At 47.7% G+C, this 24574-nt stretch overlaps 1 protein-coding gene and 1 pseudogene across 4 annotated transcripts in view; one reads left to right on the top strand and one right to left on the bottom strand.

The window, feature by feature from the left end:
* The window catches only part of NSMCE2 (NSE2 (MMS21) homolog, SMC5-SMC6 complex SUMO ligase), a 277542-nt gene continuing 252968 nt past the window's right edge, over positions 1–24574 (bottom strand). For 2 of the 4 annotated variants that reach the window (XM_010344246.3, XM_074387113.1), the window contains exon 7: positions 1–19637. In XM_010344246.3, the coding sequence (XP_010342548.1) occupies positions 19520–19637 (118 nt within the window). In that variant the 3' untranslated portion in view covers positions 1–19519. The remainder of the gene's footprint in view (positions 19638–24574) is intronic. The other 2 variants (XR_012514171.1, XR_012514172.1) reach the window with 2 other exon arrangements.
* Positions 6401–13586, top strand: LOC101037074 (BEN domain-containing protein 3 pseudogene; annotated as a pseudogene).

Genomic DNA, 24574 nt, shown 5'->3' with positions numbered 1-24574 from the left:
TCATCTTTTTTTTTTTTTTTTTGAGTGAGAGTCTCACTCTGTTGCCCAGGCTGGAGTTCAATGGCACTATCTCTGCTCCCTGCAAACTCTGCCTCCTGGGTTCAAGCAATTCTCCTGCCTCAGCCTCCCAAGTAGCTGGGATTACAGGCACCCACCATTACGCCTGGCTAATTTTTATATTTTTAGTAGAGATGGGGTTTCAGCATGTTGGTTAGACTGGTCTCTTGGCCAGGCCGGTCTCGAACTCCTGACCTCATAATTCGCCCGCCTCGGCCTCCCAAAGTGCTGGGATTACAGGTGTCAGCCACCGTGACTCGATTCCGGGTCTTGGTCATCTTTAAGCTCGGTGTCTAGCACATAACTAGGACTGCAATGGGACTGACCCATGGCTGGCGGGAGGGACAGACAGACAGGTGGAGGGAGGGAGAGGAACTTTTTCCAAGGATAAGGTCTTCTTTTTAGATGGTGTTTGTTCATCTAACAAATCTCCGTGAGATGCATGGGGGGTTTTGTTTTACGGCAGGTGAGTTGGGGAAGGATGGTCTAAATAGACTTTTCTGGCATTCATCTCTCTCACCACCACCGCCCACACACCCTTGGGTGCTACAGCTTGACCCTCTGCTGAAGGTTGCACATTTTTGCATGTTGTATGCCAACCGCTTCAGAATTATTTTTTCACAGTATTACTCCTACATCTAACTGAAGAATCATTTCAGTTCCGTAGGATCTTCTCTCTCCTTTTGTTGAAGGGTAGTGGGGAAAAATTTCCCATTACTTGTCTTAGATATCAGAAGTCAGATGCTAGCTGCAAGAACTTGTAATCTTTCTAAACAGCGTGGCTTTTTGTGAGGTGCTGCTGAAAACAAATACAGCCTCCCAAGACCCCACCCTTTCTGCTTATCAACAGAATCAAGAAACACGCCCGAGGAAACCTTTGAAGACAGGCTGTGAGCAGCGAAGCCAGGGCCAAGAGTGGAGACATCCTCTCCCTGTGCTTTCAATTCCCCACCACCACTGCTCCTCCTAGAGTACCCGTGTGCTGTGGTTTGAACATGTCTTCCAAATTTCATGTGTTGGAAACTTGATTCCCAAATTCATGTGTTTATGTTATTTGAAGGTGGGGCCTTTGGGAGGTCATTAGGACTAGATAAGGTCATCAGAGTGGGGTGCCTATGATGGAACTCGTGGCTTTATAAGAAGAGAGAGACTTGAGCTGAAACACTCTTGCCCTCTGGCCAAGTGATGTCCTCCTTCACGACTTTATACTGGGGCACGAAGGCCCTCACCAGACGCTGGCACTGTAGACTCTTTGATTTCCCTACCTCCAGAACTGTGCGTAAAATACATTTCTTTTCTTTATAAATCACCTAACCTGTAGTATTGTTATAACAAATAACAATAGTAGCAGAAAATGGACTGAGACACCCTGATATAAATTCACATTAAGAAAAAAGAATTAGGCCCATGTGTTAGAAGAACCTGGCGACTCCTCTGAGAGGATCAGAACCGCTAAGGACTTCCTGCACTGGCTCCACGGTCTGACCTAGAACTTGATCTGTCCGGCTTAGTGGGGCTGTTTTGGCAGGTTCCAGTCCTCCTGGCCTATCACTCCCTGGCTCACTACAAACTCCATCTCCCACGTTCTAGTGATTCTCCTGCCTCAGCCTCCTGAGTAGCTGGGATTACAGGCATGCACCACCACGCCCAACTAATTTTGTATTTTCAGTAGAGATGGGGTTTCTCCACGTTGGTCAGGCTGCTCTCGAACTCCTGACCTCAGGTGATCCACCCGCCTCAGCCTCCCAAAGTGCTGGGATTACAGACATGAGCCACCACACCTGGCCAGTTTATTATTTTTTTAGAGACAGGGTTTTGCTCTGGTACCCGGGCTAGAGTGCAGTGAAATGATCATAGGTAACTGTAGCCTCAAACTCCTGGACTCAAGCCATCACAAAGCACTAGGATTACAGGCATGAGTCACTGCTTCCAGCACATAACTGGAACTCTTTGATTGGATGTCAGACATTGTGAATTTGACATTGTTGGGTGCTGGATTTGTTTATTTATTTTGTATTCTTTTAAATATTTTTGAGCCTTGCTCTGGTACACAGTTAATGAGAAACAATTCAGTCCTCTTGATCAAAGATCAGCAAGTGTGCTGGGTGAGGTGGCTCACGCCTGTAATCCCAGCACTTTGGGAGGCTGAGGTGGGCGGATCACCTGAAGTCAGGAGTTCAAGACCAGCCTGGCCAACATGGTGAAACCCCATCTCTACTAAATATACAAAAAAGTGGGTGCCTGTAGTCCCAGCTACTAGCTACTTGGGAGGCTGAGGCAGGAGAACGGCTTGAACCCGGGAGGCGGAGGTTGCAGTGGTCCGAGATCACACCACAGCAATCCAGCCTGGGCAACAGAGTGAGATTCCATCTCAAAAAAAAAAAAAAAAAAAAAAAAAAAAGTCAGCAAGCTATAGTCCATAGGCCAAATCTGCCCCCGCCTACCTCTGTTTTTGGATGGCTCATGAGGTAAGAATGCTTTTTGCATTTTTAAGTGGTTGAAAGTATCAAAATAATAATATTTTGTAGAAGGTAAAAATTAAATTAAGTATTCAGTCTACAAATAACTTTTTATGGAACATAGCCACTCATGCATTTACATATTGTCGTCATTTCATGCTACGAGGGCAGGGTTGAGTTGCTGCAACAGAGACTGTATGTCCTGGAAAGCTGAGAATGTTCACTTTCTGGCCCTTCACATATAGTTCCGCTGCCCCTGCTCTGGAGGCGTATCTTTTTTTTTTTTTTTTTTTTTTTTTTTTTTAAGACAGAGTTTTGCTCTTGTTGCCTAAACTGGAGTGTAATGGTGCCATCTTGGCTCACTGCAACTTCCGCCTCCCAGGTTCAAGCCATTCACCTGCCTCAGCCTTCCAAGTAGCTGGGATTATAAGCATGCGACACCAAACCTGCCTAATTTTGTATTTTTAGTAGAGACGGGGTTTCTCCATGTTGGTTGGGCTGGTCTTGAACTCCTGACCTTAGGTGATCCGCTTGCCTTGGCCTCTCAACGTGCTGGGATTATAGGCGTGAGCCACCATGTCCGGCCTGAAGGCATATCTTTAAGCATTGTTAAGCAGTACGAGAGCATCCTTTAGTCTAGGGCCAGTTTTCCACTCTACCTGATGCCTCATCAATTATGAGGCTTTCTACTCTAGGTTGGTGGAAAAAGGAACTATTCTTGGGTCTGCGTGAGCTCCAGATTTCGTTACCTCTCCACCACTGTGTGGCCCAGGCTGGAGGACAGTGGTACGATCTTGGCTCACTGCAGCCTCCACCTTCCATGTTCAAGAGATTCTTTTGCCTCAGCCTCCCAAGTAGCTAAGATTACAGACGTGTGCCTCCATGCTCAGCTAATTTTTGTATTTTTAGTAAGGATGGTGTTTCACCATGTTGGCCAGGCTGGTCTTGAACTCCCAACCTCAGGTGATCTGCCTGCCTAGGCCTCTCAAAGTGCTGGGATTACAGGCCACCATGCCCAGCCTCCTCTGGTTCTTTCCCAGCCTCAGGTAGTTTCCTCACAGGCACATGCTGATGATGACTCCGCTGCAGGCTCCCCAGGACCCCTCTGCGCGTCTCCGGGGCTGGCTGAGCAGCTCTCTCCTTTTCAGTGCTGCCCTGCGGATTCCAGCTGCTGGGCCTCCTTCATCAACTCTGTCCACTCAGCGCAGACAGACCAGCAGGCCCACCTGAACAGCCTTCGCTCTACAGTGACCTGGGCACTCTCTGGACAGCAAGCAGTCATTGGGCTTAGCTGGTTTGTTTCCCTTCTCTATCACTGTCCTGTGCTACCTGTTGTCTAATGGCTGAAAAACACTGTTTCATCAATGACATCTGGATTTTTAGTTGTTAAAGGTGGGAGGATCAATCCAATCGCTGTTAGTCTGTAATTGCAAGAAACAAACTAAGTAATGCATTTTATAACTGAGGATAAATTTATCTCCATAGCAACAGTAATATAATTTGAAACCATGGCTTTTTTTCTTTCTTTCTGTTTTTTTGAGATGAAATCTTGCTCTGTCGCCCAGGCTGGAGAGCAGTGGTGTGATATCAACCTCCTCCTCCCAAGTTCAAGCGATTCTCCTGCCTCAGCCTCCGGAGTAGCTGGGACTACAGGTGAGCACCACCATGCCCAGCTAATTTTTGTATTTTTAGTAGAGACAGGATTTCACCATATTGGCCAGGCTGATCTTGAACTTCTGACCTCATGATCCACCTGTCTCGGCCTCCCAAAGTGCTGGCATTATAGGGGTGAGCCACCACGCCCGGCCTATTTATCACTTTTGTTAGTGATAAAGTCACAAGTACTGCTAATTCTATTGGAGTTCATTGCCTATATTCAGAATTGTGGGAGATGCTAAATCCCAACTACAGGTTAGTAAAGGAACAAGTTTTTCCCCACATTGATTCATAAACTTCCTGAATTTTATCCATAGTTCCTTGGGAGTCGACCAGGGTCCCTGCACGAAACGGGGTCCCTGCATGAAAACGCCAATTAAACCCTCTTTGAGACTCAGAAGAAGGAAAACTTGGCATGAAGGCTGGGGTATAAGTAAGGAGCAGGCAGTTTATGCTAAGTTCTCCTTCTTCTGAGTCTCAAAGAGCGTTTAATTGGCATTTTCATGGTACAGTTAATCGTGTTGTGGCATATTCCTGACACAGTCCCATATTTTCTTTTTTTTGAGTCTCGCTCTGTCACCCAGGCTGGAGTGCAGTGGCATGATCTCGGCTCACTGCAACCTCCGCCTCCCAGGTTCGAGTAATTCTCCTGCCTCAGCCTCATGAGTAGCTGGGATTACAGGTGTGTGCTACCACACCCAGCTAATTTTTATATTTTTCAAGGTTTCACCAAATTGGCCATGCTGGTCTCTATCTCCTGACCTCAAGTGATCCACCTGCCTAGGCCTCCCAAAGTGCTGGGATTGCAGGCATGAGCCATTGCACTGAGCCAAAGTCCCATATTTTATATAAAAGAAGCCTGAGTTTTTTTCTCTGTGGGGAAAAATGTCTCAGTTCTTTTCAGCATAGCATCCAAGTTTTACCATCCCTAAATAGCCTTGTTTATGCTGCTCTCTGGACGAATCAGCGTCTTCACATTCTTTGTGAACTGCAGTCACCATAACTGGCCTAAAAAGTCACTTCTGAGCCTCAGGCAGGGCCTCGTGGCCCATCTTCCTGATGGCACAGTGGCCTTTTCCATACATTCCAGCAGCATGCGGAGTCGTTTCTTAACAGCACTGCTCTTCCGGTTAGTGTCGTTTATGACAAAAGATGATCCTTGAGTTGCTTCCTTTCATAATTGTATACTGCTTTTTGTTTCTGTTTTAAAACCAATTCGGTATTTGTCCACCAAATAGAAAGAAATCCTGGCCAGGTGCGGTGGCTCACACCTGTAATCCCACCACTTTGGGAAGCTGAGGTAGGGTGGATCGCTTGAGCCTAGGAGCTCGAGATTGGCTTGGGTAACTCGATGCAATCTCAGCTCTACAAAAACAAACAAACAAACAAAATAGCTGGGCTTGGTGGTGCACACCTGCAGTCCCAGCTACTGGGGAGGCTGAGGTAGGAATATTGTTTAAGTCTAGGAGGTTTAAGCCTGGGAGGCTGCAGTGAGCCAAAATCACACCACTGCACTCCAGCCCGGGCAACAGAGCGAGACCCTGTCTCAATTAAAAAAAAAAAAAAAAAAAAAAAGAAGGCTGGGCTTGGTGGCTCACACCTGTAATCCCAGCACTTTGGGAGGCCAAGGCAGGCGGATCATGAGGTCAGGAGTTCAAGACCAGCCTGGGCAACATGGTGAAACCCCCATCTCTACTAAAATACAAAAACTTACCTGGGCATAGTGGTGGATGCCTGTAATCCCAAGTACTTGGGAGGCCGAGGCAGGAGAATCACTTGAACCCCGGAGGTGGAGGTTGCAGTGAGCCAAGATTGTGCCATTGTACTCCATCCTGGGCAACAGATCGAGAATCTGTCTCAAAAAAAAAAAAAAAAAAAAAAAAAAAAAAAAAAAAAAAAAAAAAACCCGAAAGTACTGAATTCAATGAGATTTGGTGAATTTAGAGTTGTGCAAGCTCCACCACAATCCAATGTCCCTTACCCCCAGAGAGTCCCCTGTGCATTCCCTCCCCTTTGCCACCCCCACAGCAGCCCGCCACTAATCTTTTGGTTCCTCTAGATTTGGTTTTTCGGAACATTTCGTGTGAGAAGATTCATAGCTTATGTGATCTCTGTGACTGGCTTCTTTCACTGAGCCTGTGTTCCACTTCAGTATGAGCTTCACTCCTACTCACAGAAACAGAGTAGGAGGGAGGTTTCCAGGGTCTGGGGTAGGGAAATGCGCAGACATGGGTCGAAGGGTACAAACTTACAGTTATCAGCTGACCTAATGTACAGCATGATGACCACAGTTAATCATAAAGCATTGTACACTTGAAATTTACTAAGAGAATAGATCCTAAATACTCTCAACACAACACACACACACACACACACACACACACACACACACACACACACACACACAGAGTTATTTTTTCTGAGACAGAGTTTTGCTTTTGCTCTGTCACCCAGGCTGAGTGCAGTGGCACATCAAACCTCAGTCGGGCTGAAAGCCGTGCTGCTCTCAGACACTGCCTGCTTCAAGCTGAACACTCTGTGTTTGAAGTTTTATATAAGGTGAGAGATAAATTATCTCTTGTAGTTTGTAGTAATGTGTTACTTATTTATTTATTTTGAGGTGGAGTCCCGATCTGTTGCCCAGGCTGGAGTGCAGTGGCACCATCTTGGCTCACTGTAACCTTCTGGGTTCAAGTGATTCTCCTGCCTCAACCTCCCAAGTAGCTGGGATTACAGGCACACACCACCATGCCTGGCTAATTTTTTTGTACTTCTAGTAGAGAAGGGATTTTACCATGTTGGCCAGGCTGGTCTGGAACTCCTGACCTCAGACCATCTGCTTGCCTTAGCCTCCCAAAATGCTGAGATTACCGGTGTAAGCCACCATGCCCGGCCATGTGATAATATTTTAAACGTGCTAATTGAAAGTTTCTTAAAATATTACCATTTAAAAAAAATGCCCTGTCCACACAATCGTCCTAGTCATAAATCAGTCATAGCTGAAAAATTATTTAGTTGCAATTGCTACAATGTCTCGTGCAGTTTTCACATGCCATTCATGTGGCTTTGGAGTAATCTCACATAGGACTCTGGGTTTGTCCTAGGAAAAGAAGAGCTGGAACACCTACCTCCTCTTTGACTAGAACTGCTCCCCTTTAAACTATCTTATATATTGGGTTACTTAAGATGATGAATGTAACTGTACTTGAAGAAAAAGTTCCATTTAAAAAAACTCCTATAACAGAAACTTAATAAATATGCCAGATTGGGCCAGGTGTGGTGGCTCACACCTGTAATCCCAGCTGCTTGGGAGGCTGAGTCAGGAGAATTACTTGAACCCAGGAGGTGGAGGTTGCAGTGAGCTGAGATTTCACCACTGCATTCCAGCCTGGGTGACAGAGCGAGACACCATCTCGAAAAATAAAAATAAAATAAAAAAAGAAAAGAAAAATAGGAAAAGCTACTAAGATGTCAGATTGATAGTAACAATCGCTAGACAAATTTATGAAGCATGGTTTCTGAAGGCTAAAGAAGGGAAAAATTTCAGAGGATATAAATATCATACCTTTTCAAAAGTGAAATACTGTTATTTTGCATTTTTATAACTGGTATTGGTACCCATACAAATATTCCATAATTCTCTTTAGAAAGAGTTGGGAAAAATGCAGACCCAATCTTGGGAGGCATTTCATGCTTACCCCTATCTGTTTAGTAAGCACACTTTCACAAAAGAACTACATTCCACGAAAAGTATGTTTGTTCTGGCTTAAACACAATCATCTCCTCTGTAAAGTCTGATTCAGATAAAGCATGTTAGGAAATTCAAAAGCACTTAGTTTGTACACAAATGAACGTCATACTACCATCTGAATTCCATAAAAGTGCTTTCAAAATTCATTCTACCATGTTAGACTATGCTTTTAAACCCAAATATATGTTGTTATTTAGTGGCTTTTACTGCCCAGTAGATGTTAAATTCAGTTATTTCCTGCATTTAAAAAAATGTAATTTCTTTTTCTTTTTCTTCTTTTTTTTTTTTTTTTGAGACAGTCTCACTCTGTTGCCCAGGTTGGAGTGCAGCAATGTGATCTTGGCTCACTGCACCTTCTGCCTCCCAGGTTCAGGTGAATCTTGTCTCTCAGCTTCATGAGTAGCTGGCATTACAGGTGTACGGCACTGTGCCCAGCTAATTATTTTGTACTTTTGGTAGAGATGGGGTTTCATCATGTTGGCTAGTGATATGGCTTGGCTGTGTCCCTACCCAAATCTCATCTTGAATTGTAACTGTCACAATTCCCACGTGTGGGTGGTGATTGAATTATGGGGGCAGGTTTTTCCTATGCTGTTCTCGTGATAGTGAATCACGAGATCTGATGGTTTTAAAAATGGAGTTTTCCTGCACAAGCTCTCGTTTTGCCTGCTGCCATCCATGTAAGATGTGCATTGTCCCTCCTTGCCTTCCTCCATGATTAGCAGGCCTCTGCAGCCATCTGGAACTGTAAGTCCGTAAAACCACTTTCTTTTGTAAATTGCCCAGTCTCGGGTATGTCTTTATCAGCAGCATGAAAATGAACGAATACAGTAAATTGGTACCAGTAGAGTGTGGTGCTGCTGAAAAGATACCAGAAAATGCGGAAGTGACTTCGGAACTGGGTAACAGGAAGAGGTTGGAACAGTTTGGAGGGCTCAGAAAAAGACAGAAAAATATGGGAAAGTTTGGAACTCCCTAGAGACTTGTTGATAATGATATGGACAATGAAATCCAGGCTGAGGTGGTCTCAGATAGAGATGAGGAACTTTTCGGGAAGGGGAGCAAAGGTGACAACTTGTTAAATTTTAGCAAAGAGATGAGTGGCATTTTGTCCCTGCCCTAGGGATCTGTGGAACTTTGAACTTGAGAGAGATGATTTAGGGTATCTGGTGGAAGAAATTTCTAAGCAGCAAAGCAAAGGTGACTTGGGTGCCGTTAAAGGTATTCAGTGTTAGAAGGGAAACAGAGCGTAAAAGTTTGGAAAATTTGCGGCCTGACAATGGAATAGAAAAGAAAATCCTATTTTCTGAGGAGAAATTAAAGCCAGCTGCCGAAATTTGCATAAATAACAAGGAGCCAAATGTTAATCACCGAGACAATGGCGAAAACGTCTCCAGGGCATGTCAGAGACCTTTGAGGCAGACCCTCCTGTCACAGGCCCAGAGGTTTAGGAGGAAAAAACAGGTCTGATGGGCTGGGCCCAGGGTCCCTCTGCTGTGTGCGGTCTAGTGACTTGGTGCCCTGCGTCCCAGCCACTCCGGCTGTGACTAAAAGGGCCAAGGTACAGATTGGGCTGTTGCTTCAGAGGGTGGAAGCCCCAAGCCTTGGCAGCTTCCATGTGCTGGTGGGCCTGCAGGTGCACAGAAGTCAAGACTTGAGGTTTGGGAACCTCCACTTAGTTTTCAGAGGATGTATGGAAACACTTGAATGCCCGGGCAGGACTTTGCTACAGGGCTGGGGCCTTCATGGACAACCTTTGCTAGGGCAGTGTGAAAGGGAAATGTGGGGTTGGAGTCCCCACAGAGTCCCTACTGGGGCACTGCCTAGTGGAGCTATAAGAAGAGGGCCACCATCCTCCAGACCCCAAAACGGTGGCACCATGTGCCTGGAAAAGCTGCAAATACTTTACACCAGCCCATGAAAGCAGCCAGAAGGGGGCTACACCCTGCAAAGCCACAGGGGTGGAGCTGCCCAAGGCTGTGGGAGCCTACCTCTTGTATCATTGTGACCTGGATGTAAGACATGAAGTCAAAGGAAGTCATTTTGGAGCTTTAAAATTTGACTTCCTCACTGGATTTCAGACTTGCATATGCCTTGTAGTCCCTTTGTTTTGGTCATTTTCTCCCATTTGGAATGGCCATATTTACTCAATACCTGTACCCTCATTGTATTTAGGAAGTAACTAGCTTGCTTTTGATTTTACAGATTATAGGCAGAAGGGACTTGCCTTGTCTCAGATGAGACAGGCAAGTGGACTGTGGACTTTTGAGTTAATGCTAAAATGACTTAAGACTTTGGGGGACTGTTGAGAAGGCATGATTGGTTCTGAAATGTGTGGACATGAAATTTAGGAGGGGCTAGGAGCAGAATGATATGGTTTGGCTGTGTCCCCACCCAAATCTTATCTTGAATTGTAACTCCCACAGTTCTCACAGGCCATGGGAGGAACTCAGTGGGAGGTGATTAAATTATAGAGGTGGGTTTTTTTTTTTTTTTTTTTTTTTAGGTAGAGTCTCGTTCTGTGGCCCAGGCTGGAGTGCAGTGGCACAGTCTCAGCTCACTGCAACCTCTGCCTTCTAGGTTCAAGCAATTCTCATACCTCAGCCTCCTGAGTAGCTGGGATTACAGGATCACACCAAAGTTAATTTTTGTATTTTTAGTAGAGATGGGTTTCACCATGTTGGCCAGGCTGTCTCGAACTCCTGACCTCATGATCTGTCCGTCTTGGCCACCCAAAGTGCTGGGATTACAGGCGTGAGCCACTGTGCCCAGCTAAGTTGTATATTTTTAGTTAAGACAGGGTTTTTCCATGTTGGCCAAGCTGGTCTTGAACTCCTGACCTCAGATGATCCGCCCACCTTGGCCTCCCAATGTGCTGAAATTACAGATGTGAGCCACTGCACGTGGCCTTCTTTCTTTCTTTCTTTCTTTCTTTTTTTTTTTTTGAGACAGAGTCTACTCTGTTGTCCAGACTGGAGTGAGGTGGCGTGCGTGATCTCGGCTCACTGCAACCTCCGCCTCCCAGGTTCGAGTGATTCTCCTGCCCCAGCCTCCTGAGTAGCTGAGATTACAGGCATGTGCCACCTTGCCCGGCTAATTTTTGTACCATGTTGGTCAGGCTGGTCTCGAACTCCTGACCTCATAATTATTAAAAGCACATGCGACAGAACTCACGTCCCAGTGAAATAGAAGACGAACTCAACTGAATTCAGTGAAGATGTAGAAGAAGTTCTAAAAAGTAACACTGTGAAAGTGGAGACAGAGGCCGAAGACGCTGCTCTGGACTGCTCTGTGAATTCCAGGACTTCTGTGAAGCACTCTGTGGACAGCGTCCTCACTGCCCTCCAGGACTCCAGCAAACGACAGCAGCTGGTCGGCGATGGCCAGCTAGACTCTGTCCCCAGCGTGTGAAGAGGCGGCGGCTGATCCCCGAGGCACTCCTAGGAGGCATGGGGAACCGCGGGAACAGCTCGCCATGCCACGGCAACGGAGGGCCGGCTGGCAGGGGCAGGAGCTTGGGCTCTGTATGGCCAGGCGAAGAGGAGCCCTGCAACGTGCCACCACACCTTCCTACAAGAAGCCTCCGTATGGCATCTCACACAAGATCATGGAGAAGAAGAACCCTCCCTCAGGGGACCTGCTAAACAAATACGAACTCTTCGAGAAGGCAAAAACCAGCGACGGCTCCTCGCCACTGCGGCTCCTGAATGAGCCACAGAAGTGGGACTGTGGCAGCACGGGGCAGCCACCGACAGCAACCCCAGCATCTACTTCCTGATCCAGAAGATGTTCTACATGCTCAACACCCTCACGTCCAACATGTCCCAGCTGCACAGCAAGGTGGACCTGCTCTCCCTGGAGGTGAGTCGCATCAAGAAGTAGGTGAGCCCCACTGAGATGGTGGCCAAATTCCAGCCGCCTCCGGAGTACCAGCTCACGGCCACGGAGCTCAAGCAGATGGTGGACCAGAGCCTGTCAGGCGGGGACCTGGCCTGCCGCCTGCTGGTGCAGCTGTTCCCCGAGCTCTTCAGTGACCTGGACTTCTCCCGAGGCTGCAGTGCCTGTGGCTTTGCGGCTAAGCGCAAGCTGGAGTCACTGTACCTGCAGCTCATCTGCAATTATGTGGAGGTCTACTACCCCTCCGTGAAGGACACGGCGGTGTGGCAGGCCGAGTGCTTGCCCCAGCTGAACGACTTCTTCAGCCGCTTCTGGGCCCAGGGGGAAATGGAGGACAGACAGCCCAGTGGCCAGGTCGTCAGCTTCTTTGAGGCGGAGCAGGTGGACCCCAGCCACTTCCTGGACAGCAAAGACCAGGAGGACGCCCTGTCTCTGGACCAGAGCAGCACCATCGCCTCAGACCACGTGGTGGCCACGCAGGACCTCACCGAGTTCCTGGACAAATCCTCCTCGCCAGGCGAATCTGCCGTCTTCCTCCTCCACCGGCTCTTCCCGAGCTCTTCCACCACCGCAAGCTGGGCGAGCAGTACAGCTGCTACGGGGACGACGGCAAGCAGGAGCTGGACCCGCAGCGGCTGCAGATCATCCGCAACTACACGGAGATCTACTTCCCCGACATGCAGGAGGAGAAGGCCTGGCTGCAGCAGTGCGCCCAGCGCATCAACCACAAGCTCGAGGGCCTGGGGCTGGACGCGGGCAGCGAAGGTGAGCCCCCGCGCGATGCCTGCTACGACTCCTCCAGCCTGCCTGAGGACATCTCAGTGGTCAAGGTGGAGGACAGCTTCGAGGGCGAGCGTCCGGGGCGCTGCTACAAGAAGATCTGGCTGGTGCCCATCGACTTCGACAAGTTGGAGATCCCCCAGCCCAACTTCGAGGTGCTCGGCGCTGACTGCCTGTTCAGCAAGGAGCAGCTGCGCAGCATCTACGAGAGCAGCCTGTCCATCGGCAACTTCGCCTCGCGCCTGCTGGTGCACCTGTTCCCCGAGCTCTTCATGCCCGAGAACCTGCGCAAGCAGTACAACTGCAGCGGCTCCCTGGGCAAGAAGCAGCTAGAGCCGTCCCGCATCAAGCTCTTCCGCCACTACGTGCAGCTGCTCTACCTGTGTGCCAAAAGCGACCGCGTCTGGACCCTGGAGTTCGTGGGCAAACTGGACGAGCGCCGTTGGCGCCGGAACACGGAGCAGCAGCGCAAGGTCCACGTGCCAGGCCCCGAGTGCAGAGACCTGACTAGCTATGCAATCAATCCCGAGAGGTTCCGGGAGGAGTTTGAGAGACCCCCCGCTGCTCCCCCGAGAGGAGCAGCAAGGATTTTTGCAAGATCCTCCTGGATGAGCTGGTGGTCCCCTCGCCCGACTTCCCGGTGCCCTCTCCCTACCTGCTATCCGACAAGGAGGTGCGTGAGATGATGCATTAGAGCCTCTCCGTGGGCAACTTTGCCGCCCGGCTCCTCGTCCGCCTGTTTCCCGAACTCTTCACTGCCAAGAACCTCCAACTACAGCACAACCATTCCGGGGCTTGCAACAAGCAGCAGCTGGACCCCACGCGGCTGTGGTTCATCCGCCACTACGTGGAAGCTTGTCTACCTCGTGGAGAAGATGGAGGAGGTGTGGCACTACGAATGTATCCCTAGCATCGACGAGAGGTGCCGCAGCCCCAACAGGAAAAAATGCGACATCCTCAAGAAAACCAAGAAAGCGGAGAAGTGAAGGACTGTGGCCTGCCCAGAGACTCAGGGTCACCAGAGACTGAGCGATGGGCATCCTTGGGACTGAGCAATCCTTGGGAGCACGCCTGTGTCATCCACAGACAGGCACCTTATGTCCCTGGGGAGTGGCTTACTACATTTGCACACGTAAACACCCACCCAACTACAAGAACGAAGCCTTGAGTTTGGTCTCTTGTACTTACTTCTGTCCTGCTATGCCCTGTGGGGGCAGCCTGAGTGTGGGGAGAGCAAGCTGTGAGGGCAGAGCCCAGAGGACAGGGGTCCCCTCTCCCTGGCTGTGCCCTCCCCAGCCCCTAACAGCTTAACATGCGAACTCAGCTACTCTCTTGCTCCTCTTCCCATATTTTACATCATCCATTTTTTAAATTAAAAAGAAACCCTTAAAAAATTTCACTGGGCTCTTTGAGGGCTATTTTACTTAGAAAAAAAATCTTTTTAAAAGTGCCATGTTCGTGCATAGTGGCTAATCATAGCTTCACGTGGCATGGATACTGATTTTACTAACCTTGTCTTTGACATCTGATTTTGGAAAAGTCGAGATGCCCCTTGGATGGCAGTAGAGGGGATGGAATAGCGTGAAGTCCTTTACGACCATGAGCAAGGTTCCCTTCTGCTCTGGTGCCTGGGAAGGCTTCCGTTCAGCTTGGCCTGTCCTTCAGGGGCGCTGGTGGAATGATGCGCTCACTCTGTAGATGAGAACACTGGATGATGATGATATGAATGTAGACAGTGTGGAAACACGTTCACAGTGTCTCCATCTGAGCCATGTCCTTCCACCGCCCCCATTCCCTCTCCATACATGGTTGCTCGTTGGAGGGAGCAGACACGTTTCCTTGGAAAACAGTTCGGGGGCTTTTGGCTTCTTGTTAGATTTAAGGGTGGGCCTCTTTGGATTCACCATGAACTGTTTACTTTTCATGTATGTGTTTGTACATGATCCAGGTTCTGGGAGCTGTGTGGTGACTTCCCCAGACCTCAGTGTTAGCTCCTCCGGGCAGCACCACAGCCTCGTTCCCCAGGGTGGGCCCAGGTCTGGGCGGCTCTTGGGGATACCAGGCATTGGAAGGACACAGGCCATCTCAGATGGGGCACCCATGTCCCTTCCCAGGGGCCACTCTGAACTTTCCCCTGGGACCCTCTAGAAGGTCCTGCTGTCCTGCACCTGGCCACCCCCTGCCTTGGGGGGCACATGTCTTCGTTCCCCACTGACTGGGAGTATCAGGCTCTTACAGGCCAGCTGCATGCTCTCCAGGAGCACCAACTGGGAAATTCCCCAACAGGTAAAATCCTTTAAAATGATACTTTTACCTACCTAACTTTGGGGGCCAAATGCCTGAGAGGGAAAGGAAACAGTCAAATGCAAACAAGATGTCAAACTAGAGTCCTGGAAAATGAATAGAATCACATAGGGTGGTCCTAGAACCCCCTGAGGGGTGGCTTAATACTTTGCTACTTTAAAATGCAGAGATAATAGAAACAATCTGAATTTTCTTCATTCAGCGGATAAGGACTTCAGTGCCAGTGGCTGTATGACAAAATTTTGCCTGTACCCAGGAGCATTTTTTAAAATATAAGATTTTAAGCAATGTTAAGTTGCTGATCTAACTAGTAAATTTGCTCTCAAGTGTCATTTATAGGTTATTTGTTGGAACTGCAGACAGATTGAGAAAGGCACAGGGACTGAATGACACACACAGCTACTCACGCACACATGCACTGCTTACTAAAAGCTCAAGTGAGATGAAGGGAGCCTACAGGAATAACAAGTTCACCTTCTTTGTGCCTCGAAAGAAGGGACTGGAACAGCCAGGATACTCACTTTCCCCCTTCGCTTGGGCCCTTCTCTACGCCTTCGTCTCTCCGGCACATGCACACAGCATGCACACACACATACTCTACCCAAAGACAGCTGTGGCCCCCTCCTACACCCTTCCCCTGGCCCCGCTGGTTGTTGGGGGCTGGATCCGGGAGGTCCCATGGAATTTGTTCTGGTTTCTAGGATGTAAACAAGAGGACTCCAAGCCATGAATTGCCCTGCGTTCTAGAGGGTGGAATGTTGACCCTGCAACCTTAGAAGCACAATCATTTATTAATAATTTTTTTGAAACTCCCATCTACCCATGTTAGAGAAATCAACAGGTTCTAGGAATTCAGTATGTCTCTTTCTAACCTAGAGCATGTTCAGTTTTTGGAAACCATTTCAATGATTTTCTGAATGCCTTTCACGTGTAGGGCTTCTTCCCCCAGAATCTTACAGTCCCTTTCTGTGAGAGAAGTGGACACACCTGGGAACTATTCACTCCCCTGGACTGTGGTCAGGAACGCCTGCAGGGCCTTGTCCTGTCTGTATGGTGTCCTCACTTCTCCATCCATCCAGGTGGCTCCAGCGGGCATTTTTTTACTTTAAATTTTTTACATGAAGCAATAGAAGTACAAAATACTTATTTTTTCAAAATGTAATGTGCTCCATGAAACCTGTTGGCAAGACCTTTCCTTCCCCACCCCCTCATCTAAATCTTTGGTTTTTACTTTTTTTTTTTTTTTGCCTTGTATCCCAAGGACTAAAAAGTTAGCACAGACACATTTGATGTTGAGTGAACTAGTAAGTCACAGTAGGTGGTGATCTGCATCAGTTTCTCTGTGTAAGTTTTTTTTTTTTTTTTTTTTTTTTTTTTTTTTTTTTTATTTGAGACGGAGTTTTGCTCTTGTTACCCAGGCTGGAGTGCAATGGCGTGATCTCGGCTCACCGCAACCTCCGCCTCCCGGGTTCAGGCAATTCTCCTGCCTCAGCCTCCTGAGTAGCTGGGATTACAGGCACGTGCCACCATGCCCAGCTAATTTTTTGTATTTTTAGTAGAGACGGGGTTTCACCATGTTGACCAGGATGGTCTCGAACTCTCGACCTCGTGATCCACCCGCTGCGGCCTCCCAAAGTGCTGGGATTACAGGCTTGAGCCACCGCGCCCGGCTGTGTAAGTTTTTAAAGAATGTATGAAGATGGTCATGAATGTACTGAGTGTTCGCATCCTGCTTCAGTTCACCTTGGCTGTGTCTACACAACAAATGTTTGACAGGGAATAAAGTCATGTCTGGTGTCATTTGCGCTAGTGTGCCCCTCCCCTTTCACTGTTGGCTCCAAACCTTCCTTCCCTTTTATGTTTGTGGGGAGGGGACCACCTAGCAGCAATCATCAACCAACCAACCAGTGGAATCTACTTAGTGGTGAATGGATTGGCTATTTAATTGGTAACAGGCGCTGGCCCGACCACACCACAGCGTGGCCACTGGGTTCCTTTAGAGACGGCCTCCGTTTCCAATGTTCCCCTCAAATGTTTGCTTCTTGCCCAGTCAAAATGGGATCTTGAGACTCCCAAGTGGAGGTCGTGAGCTTGCACCCTGCCTGGCGGTCGATAGACTGTATAGATATATGAAGTGGGGGTGGGGGCCAAGGGGCTATCACTGCTGCTTGGAAACACTTGCCTCCCATAAATCCAGCCTTAATGTTTCTCTGACATCCCAGTAATAGCAAACCCTGCACAAAGTGGATATCAGAGTTAATACTGTGAGGATACAAAATAATGAGAATAGTTTTACCAAAGATATGAAATCTCGCATTGTGTCTGCATTTTACCATTGATTGGAGTGCGTCCTTAGAAAACTGAATGTTAACAAAAACCCAGGACATTTTTGGAAATTATATGCTCTCTAGCAACTTTGTGTGAATTTTTATACAAACACTATTTTATGAGTTATATAAAATGTTATAAAAATAGAAAAAACCCACAGGCTTTGAATGAAGAGACCTCTCCAAACAGGCTTTGTGTGAGCAACATGGCTGTTTATTCACCTGGGTGCTGGTGGGCTAAGGCCAAAAAGGGCGTTAGCAAAGGGCAGTGGGACAGGAGTTGGTTTTATAGGTTTGGGGTGGGCAGTGGAAAGTTAGAGAGTAAGATCAGTTACAGTGGTGGGGGTAGGGGTAAGGAGTATATATTACCATAAGTTCAGTTACAATGGCGGGTGGGGTAAGAGTAGTTAAGATGGCAGGGTGGGGTGAGGGGAAGCTTATGTGGGTGTTGAGGGGGAAGCTCCGCTGGGCAATCAGGGATAATGGCAAACACAGCGGGGGCGGGGGTGGGGGGGTGATCAGCCGAGGCAGGCCTCCCAAAGTGCTGGGATTACAGGAATGAGCCACTTTGACCTGCCTCTTCTTTAATAGAGATGGGGACTTGCCATTTTGCCTGGGACGGTCTCAAACTCCTGGGCTTAAGTGATCCTCCTGCCTAGGCCTCCATTTTAATGACTTTTTTTGTACATGGACACACACAGACACACACACACACACACACACACACATTGTTTATTTACAAAAGCTTTGGTTTCTAAATGTGAGCTTTGAATATATTTTCAGATTCTAAATTAAGTCAGTAGAGAGGAGGGCAGTATGGAATTAAAAGTGGAGATTTTAAGACTGAGCTCTCCAGATTCTGCTTCCAGTTTAGCCATCTCCTAGCTCTACGACTTTCCGTGGCTGGCTTCGCTTCTCTGTGCCTAGTTTTCCTTATCTGTAAGAACTGTACCTCTCTCAATAGGCTATGAAGATTATAGGAATTAATATATATGCAAAGCACTTAGAATAGCACCTGATATACAGTAAGTACTCAATAAATGTTAGCTATTATTGGCTATTCTTGGTTTTCCAGTGTCACCAGGGTTTTGCTTCATTTGGTTTAATTAAATAGTAAGCTTGATAAAAGGTTGCTAATGGGGACAACAGATTGGTGCTCATCACACAATTAGAATGTAATTGAAGACATTCAACTTAAAGATCCTGCTGGTGTTAAGTCCACAGAGTCTCAGGGGTCATAGGACATTAGAGAGCATCTTGTTAAACACCTTCATTTCGTGGCTGAAGACACCAGCGCCCAGGGGGATGAAGTCACTTGCAGCCAGCCATCCAGAAAAATAGAGAGCAACTGGAATGTAGTTACTGTTGATGGTAGTTTAGGCTCTTGGAGGGCTGCAGCAGAGTTCCATTATAGGCATCAATCATCACTGTAATGCACTGATAAGCCAGTCACTGGAGCATTCTATTCCATTCAGAATGACACTAAAAGCATTTACATGTTTGGAACTGTCAATATGCAATGTAAATACAGGAAAGTAAAGTGGCTTTGCTTTATAACTCAATGCTATTATTTACTATACTCATAGAAAATGCTTTGCAATAGGGGTGTTTCTATACGTTTTAATTTCAAATATCACTTGAAAGACATTCTTTTTTTTTTTTTAGATAGTCTTGCTCTGTCGCCCAGGCTGGAGTGCAGTGGTGTGATCTTGGCTCACTGTAACCTCTACCTCTTGGATTCAACGGATTCTCCGGCCTTAGACTCCCAAGTAGCTAGGATTACAGGTGTCCACCACCTCACGTGGCTGATTTTTGTATTTTTGGTAGAGATGGAGTTTCACTATGTTGCCCAGGCTGGTCTTGAACTCCTGACCTCAAGTGATCTGGCCACCTTGGCTTCCCAAAGTGCTGGGATTAAAGGTATGAGCCACCGCACCAGGCTGAAAGACATTCTTTAGTCAAAACTATTATAAAAATCCGTCTGATGTCCTTGAAATGGCAATGCTTGCACCTCTGGAATAATCCATACATTAGGAGGTGTGCAAGCAGGACATTGCAGATGATCAAAGTTTTATTCAACATTATAGAACACTTAAAAATAAACAATACGCTTGCATTTCTGTTGTGTAACTTAGAAAAATGTTTTCAAGCACACATAAAAGCATCCAGTTTTACCCCAAACAAGTATGCTCTGCAGCCAGTCCCTAACTGCTGGGTTCAGCACTGCTCTCAACAGATGGCTGGGGTCGGAGGTAGGCTGCGGATGCCCTGCGGGCAGGTGGCTTTTCCTACTCGGAATGACGATGTCTTTTCTTGTTATGGTTCTCAATCGCCCTTCTAAGTGCTTCATCCTGGACGAGATCCGACATTCTCATATCCGTGTGGCTACAGCCAATTTTAGGGCAACTGTGAGGGAGAAAGAACGTCTGGTCAGTTCTCTTTACTGTTTTAAGCAGAAACTTCTTTTATACTCAAGTATTTAAGTGAGGCATTCTACCAGAAAAGGAAAAGCGTTAAAAATCAGGACCAAAGTGTGCTTATTCATTTATTCACTGAGTCCCTCCCTGAACCAGGCCCTGTCCAGGTGCTGGGGACACAAGCAATACCAATACGTGAGTAGTGCCTATCTCATCATGGACCTAAATTTCTTTTTCTTTCTTTCTTTTTTTTTTTTTTTTTGAGAATGAGTCTCACTCTGTCACCAGGCTGGAGTGCAGTGGCTTGATCTCGGCTCACTGCAACTTCCACCTCCCAGGTTCAAGCAATTCTTGTGCCTCAGCCTTCTGAGTAGCTGGGACTCCGGCTAATTTTTGTATTTTTAGTAGAGACGGGGTCTCACCATATTGGCCAGGCTGGTCTTGAACTCCTGACCTTGTGATCCGCCCACCTTGGCCTCCCAAAGTGCTGAGATTACAGGTGTGAGCCACTGTGCCCAGCAGTTTTGTGTACTTTTAGTAGAGACAGGGTTTCACCATGTTGGCTAGGCTGGTCTCGAACTCCTGACTTTAAGTAATCCACCCGCCTCGGCCTCCCAAAGGCTGGGAGTTAACAGGTGTGAGCCACCATGCCCAGACTTGGATTTTATTTTAAATATGAAGATAAAACGCTGGAAAGTTTTGAGATGGAGGAGGGGTTTCGTTTGGTTTATATCTGGAAAATGTTTCTCTGGCTGCTTATGGAGAACACAAAGCAGGGAGGTAAGAGAGGGGCAGGGAAAATAGTGTGGAGGATCCCACAGGTGCAGGAGAGAGAGGAGGGCGGCTCGGCTGAGGGTGGCAAGGCGATCAGCTTCAGGACATGCTTGACTGTGGAACCCATAGTTCTGGCCGATGGAGCTGCCGTGGAGCGTAAGGGAGAGGGAAGAGGCGAGCTTCATCTGGGCAGATCAGTGACTGGTACTGCCATTTATCATGATGGGAAATGACGGGTCAAAACCAGCTGCGGCACAGAACCACAGTCCTGGTTGGTATCTGTTTCCTCTGGAATGGATGCCCAGTAGCCCTCCCAGAATAGAGGATGAGTGGGCCATTGGGACTTGGTGGAAAGGCTGTGGCCAAAGAAATCAGTGTGAGTCACCCAGAAAGGGGTGGAACTTAAGCCACAGCTCTGCTCAGATGTGGTCTTAACTGGAGGCTGGGGGCTGGATGAAGTCACCTGATTTCTTCTCAAAGAATTTGGTTCTCAAAGTGAACCAAATTTTGGTAGATTTAGAAGCCCAGTGTTTGCAGTCAAGCTAACCTACGTCTGAATTTTCTCTCTACCACCTACTTGCTAGTTATGGCAATTCACATAACCTTCTTTCTTTGTTTTGAGATGAAGTCTTGCTGTGTCGTCCAGGCTGATGGGGTTTCACCATGTTGGTCAGGCTGGTCTTGAACTCCTGACCTTGTGATCTGTCCACTTTGGTCTCCCAAAGTGCTGGGATTACAGATGTGAGCCACCATGCACTGCCCCACGTAACCTTCTTGAGCCTCTCTTTCCTCTGATTTAAAATGGGGAGAGAACTCCTCTTTCCCAGGGTGACAGGCAACACAGTGCTCAGTAATGTTCATTCCCTTCCTGATCCCTTGTGACTACCATTTGTTCCCTCATCATCATTCTTCCAAGAAGTTTTAAAGCTCAGGATCTATTTCTATCTTGCATATATCCAACGCATGCATGCACCCACTGAGGCATTAACTGACTCTTCTAGGGATCAGCCCTATGCTAGGTTCTAAGCATGCAACTATGAAATACAAATATAAGTCCAGGTGCAGTGGCTCACGCCTGTAATACAAACATTTTGGGAGACCGAGTTGCGGGGATCACAAGGTCAGGAGTTCAAGACCATCCTGGCTAACACGGTAGAACCTGTCTCTACTAAAAATACAAAAAAGTGAGCCAGGCGTGGTGGCATGGGCCTGTAGTCTCAGCTACTTGGGAGACTGAGGCAGGAGAATCACTTGAACCTGGGAGGTGGAGGTTGCAATGAGCCGAGATCATGCCACTGCACTCCAGCCTGGGTGACAGAGTAAAACTCGGTCTAACAAAAAAAAGAAATAGAAATATACGGTTCCTGCCCACATTCAGCTCCGGCCCAGTGATCCGAGATAGCACTCCGTAAAACACAGCATATTAAGGCCAAAAACAACAAATATGCAAACCACACTAAAGATGCAAACCAGAAGGAAAGAAATTGCTCATGGGAGCTCCAGTGTGTCTAGTGGTAGGAAAGAGGAAGTATTTCTTGGCCCTGATCTGTGTGGATCAAGGAGTCTTTACATTGGAGGGGCATTAATCAATGAAACAAATAATATGCTTAGTAACATCACTTATTTATTTATTTATTTATATATATTTTTGAGACAGAGTTTCACTCTTGTTACCCAGGCTGGAGTGCAATGGCGTGATCTCGGCTCACCGCAACCTCCGCCTCCTGGGTTCAGGCAATTCTCTTGCCTCAGCCTCCTGAGTAGCTGGGATTACAGGTATGCGCCACCATGCCCAGCTAATTTTTTGTATTTTTAGTAGAGACGGGGTTTCACCATGTTGACCAGGATGGTCTCGATCTCTTGACCTCGTGATCCACCCACCTCGGCCTCCCAAAGTGCTGGGATTACAGGCGTGAGCCACCGTGCCCGGCCCAACAATATTTATTTTAAATATATTAAAACATGTCCACGTGCAGTGGCTCACACCTGTAATTTCAGCACTTTGGGAGGCCGAAGAGGGTGGATCATGAGGTCAGGAATTTGAGACCAGCCTGGCCAACATGGTGAAACCCCATCTTTATTAAAAATACAAAAATCAGCCGGGTGTGGTGGTGGGGGCCTGTAATCTCAGCTACCAGGGGAGGCTGAGGCAGGAGAATCGCCTGAACCTGGATGGTAAGGTTGTGGTGAGCTGAGACAGCACCACTGAACTCCAGCCTGGGCAATAGAGTGAGATTGTCTCTCAAAAAATTTTAAAAAGTGCCCTGTATACTCAGGTCCGGGATGTGTTAAATCATAATTATAGAAAGGCAATTATATGAAAGCGGTTCAGGATGATTTAGCCCAGGTATGCATCGTTTTGATGATTTGGCTTTGCATTAGGGCAAGGCTGGAGAAATGTTTTACAGCAGTTTAAAAATCTGTTTTTTTTCCTAGCCCATCCCCCTATACTGTGAAGTCTCAGAGTGAATTGTTCTTCTTTTCTTTCCTTCTCTCCTTCCTTCCTTCTTTCCTCTCTCTCTTTCTCTTTCTCTTTCTTTCTTTGACAGGGTTTCACTGTCACCCAGGCTGGAGTGCACTGGCACTGTCTTCGGTTACTGCAACCTCTGCCTCCCAGGCTCAAGTGATCCTCCTACCTCAGCCTCCTGAGTAGCTGGGCCCACAGGTGTGCACCATTATGCCTGGCTAATTAAAAAAAAAATTTGATAGAGTTTCGCCATGTTGCCCAGGCTGGTCCTGAACTCTTGAGCTCAAGTGATCCACTGCCTCAGCCTCCCAAAGTGTTGGGGTTACAGGCATGAGCCACTGCGCCTGGTGAATTATGTCTTTAAGCATGAAAATAAGCAGCTAAGGTCATGAAAAGGATACAGACACTTTTGTGACTAGAAAAGGCAAGTGACATAACTTTGGCTTCCATGACATTGAAATGGAACCCTAAGTAGGTGGCTGGGATGATCCTCCCTTATACATCAACCTGGAACATCTACTTGGGACTGCCTGACCTTGGTCTCTCCCACTCCACCGAGCAAAGGTCTTAACTCTGATTGCCAGACAGTGAATAAGCCGTGGATAGGGAAGTGGAGAGTGAGGTGGTGAGGACTTCCTGATGACATCATGGTTTTAGTCAGTGCATGAGAGCACCACGCTGAGAATGTCTGATGGACTTAACCACACACTCAGGGGCAGAGCAGGCGCCCACCTTCATTTCAGTGGGATGGAGTCCAGGGTAAGCCATGTCAAATAACGAGGTCTGAGCTCACGAAGAGGATGGACTCTGGTGGTAGGCGCCTGAACCAAACAGCCCTCTCAGGCTGGGCACGGTGGCTCATGCCTGTAATTCCAGCACTTTGAGAGGCTGAGGTGGGCGGATCACGAGGTCAGGGGATTGAGACCATCCTGGCCATCATGGTGAAACCCCATCTCTACTAAAACTACAAAAATCAGCTGGGTGTGGTGGCACATGCCTGTAATCCCAGCTACTTGGGAAGCTGAGGCAGGAGAATCCCTTGAACCCAGGAGGCAGAGGTTGCAGTGAGCCGAGATTGTACCACTGAACTCCAGCCTGGGCGACAGAATGAGACTCCATCTCAAAAAAAATGAACAACAACAAAAACAAACAAAACCAAAAAAAAAAACCAAAACAACAAATATCCTTCCCAAAGGGAGCTGGATGGCCTACTGACGGAACTGCAGGCTCAAGAGTGAGAAAGAGCTCTGCTTAAACCCCCTGGCTGTGTCACTCTGGGTACGGGACTAAATTCTCTGTGCCTCAGTTTTTCCCTTTAAGAACATGAAGGCAGAGCACAAGGCTGTCATACAAGGCTGAGAAATAAGCAGGCCAATGTGTGTCAAGGACTGGGGAGTTCACGCCAGGTCCCACCATGTGCCAGTCCCTACCCTGGTCCACAGCTTCCGCTGTCAAGAAGCTTGTGGAGAGGAGCCAGCCGCTCTGACAATGTTGAAGGCCATGGGGTGCCCACGACATCGTGTCCAGCATAAATAAGGGTTCAGGGAAGACTTCCTGGAGGAGAGGCTGAGGCTGGAACCGGGAAGAACCTAGTTTCTCAGTTCATCTCCAATAAGCAAGTTTTTAAAGCAGAAAGGACAAGAGAAGGCCATCATGCCACAGCGCTGAATCAGGGCATGCCCCCC

Source organism: Saimiri boliviensis, chromosome 15 (genome assembly GCF_048565385.1).
Source record: "Saimiri boliviensis isolate mSaiBol1 chromosome 15, mSaiBol1.pri, whole genome shotgun sequence".
NCBI lineage: Eukaryota > Metazoa > Chordata > Mammalia > Primates > Cebidae > Saimiri > Saimiri boliviensis.
This window is presented reverse-complemented; position numbering and strand designations above follow the sequence as displayed.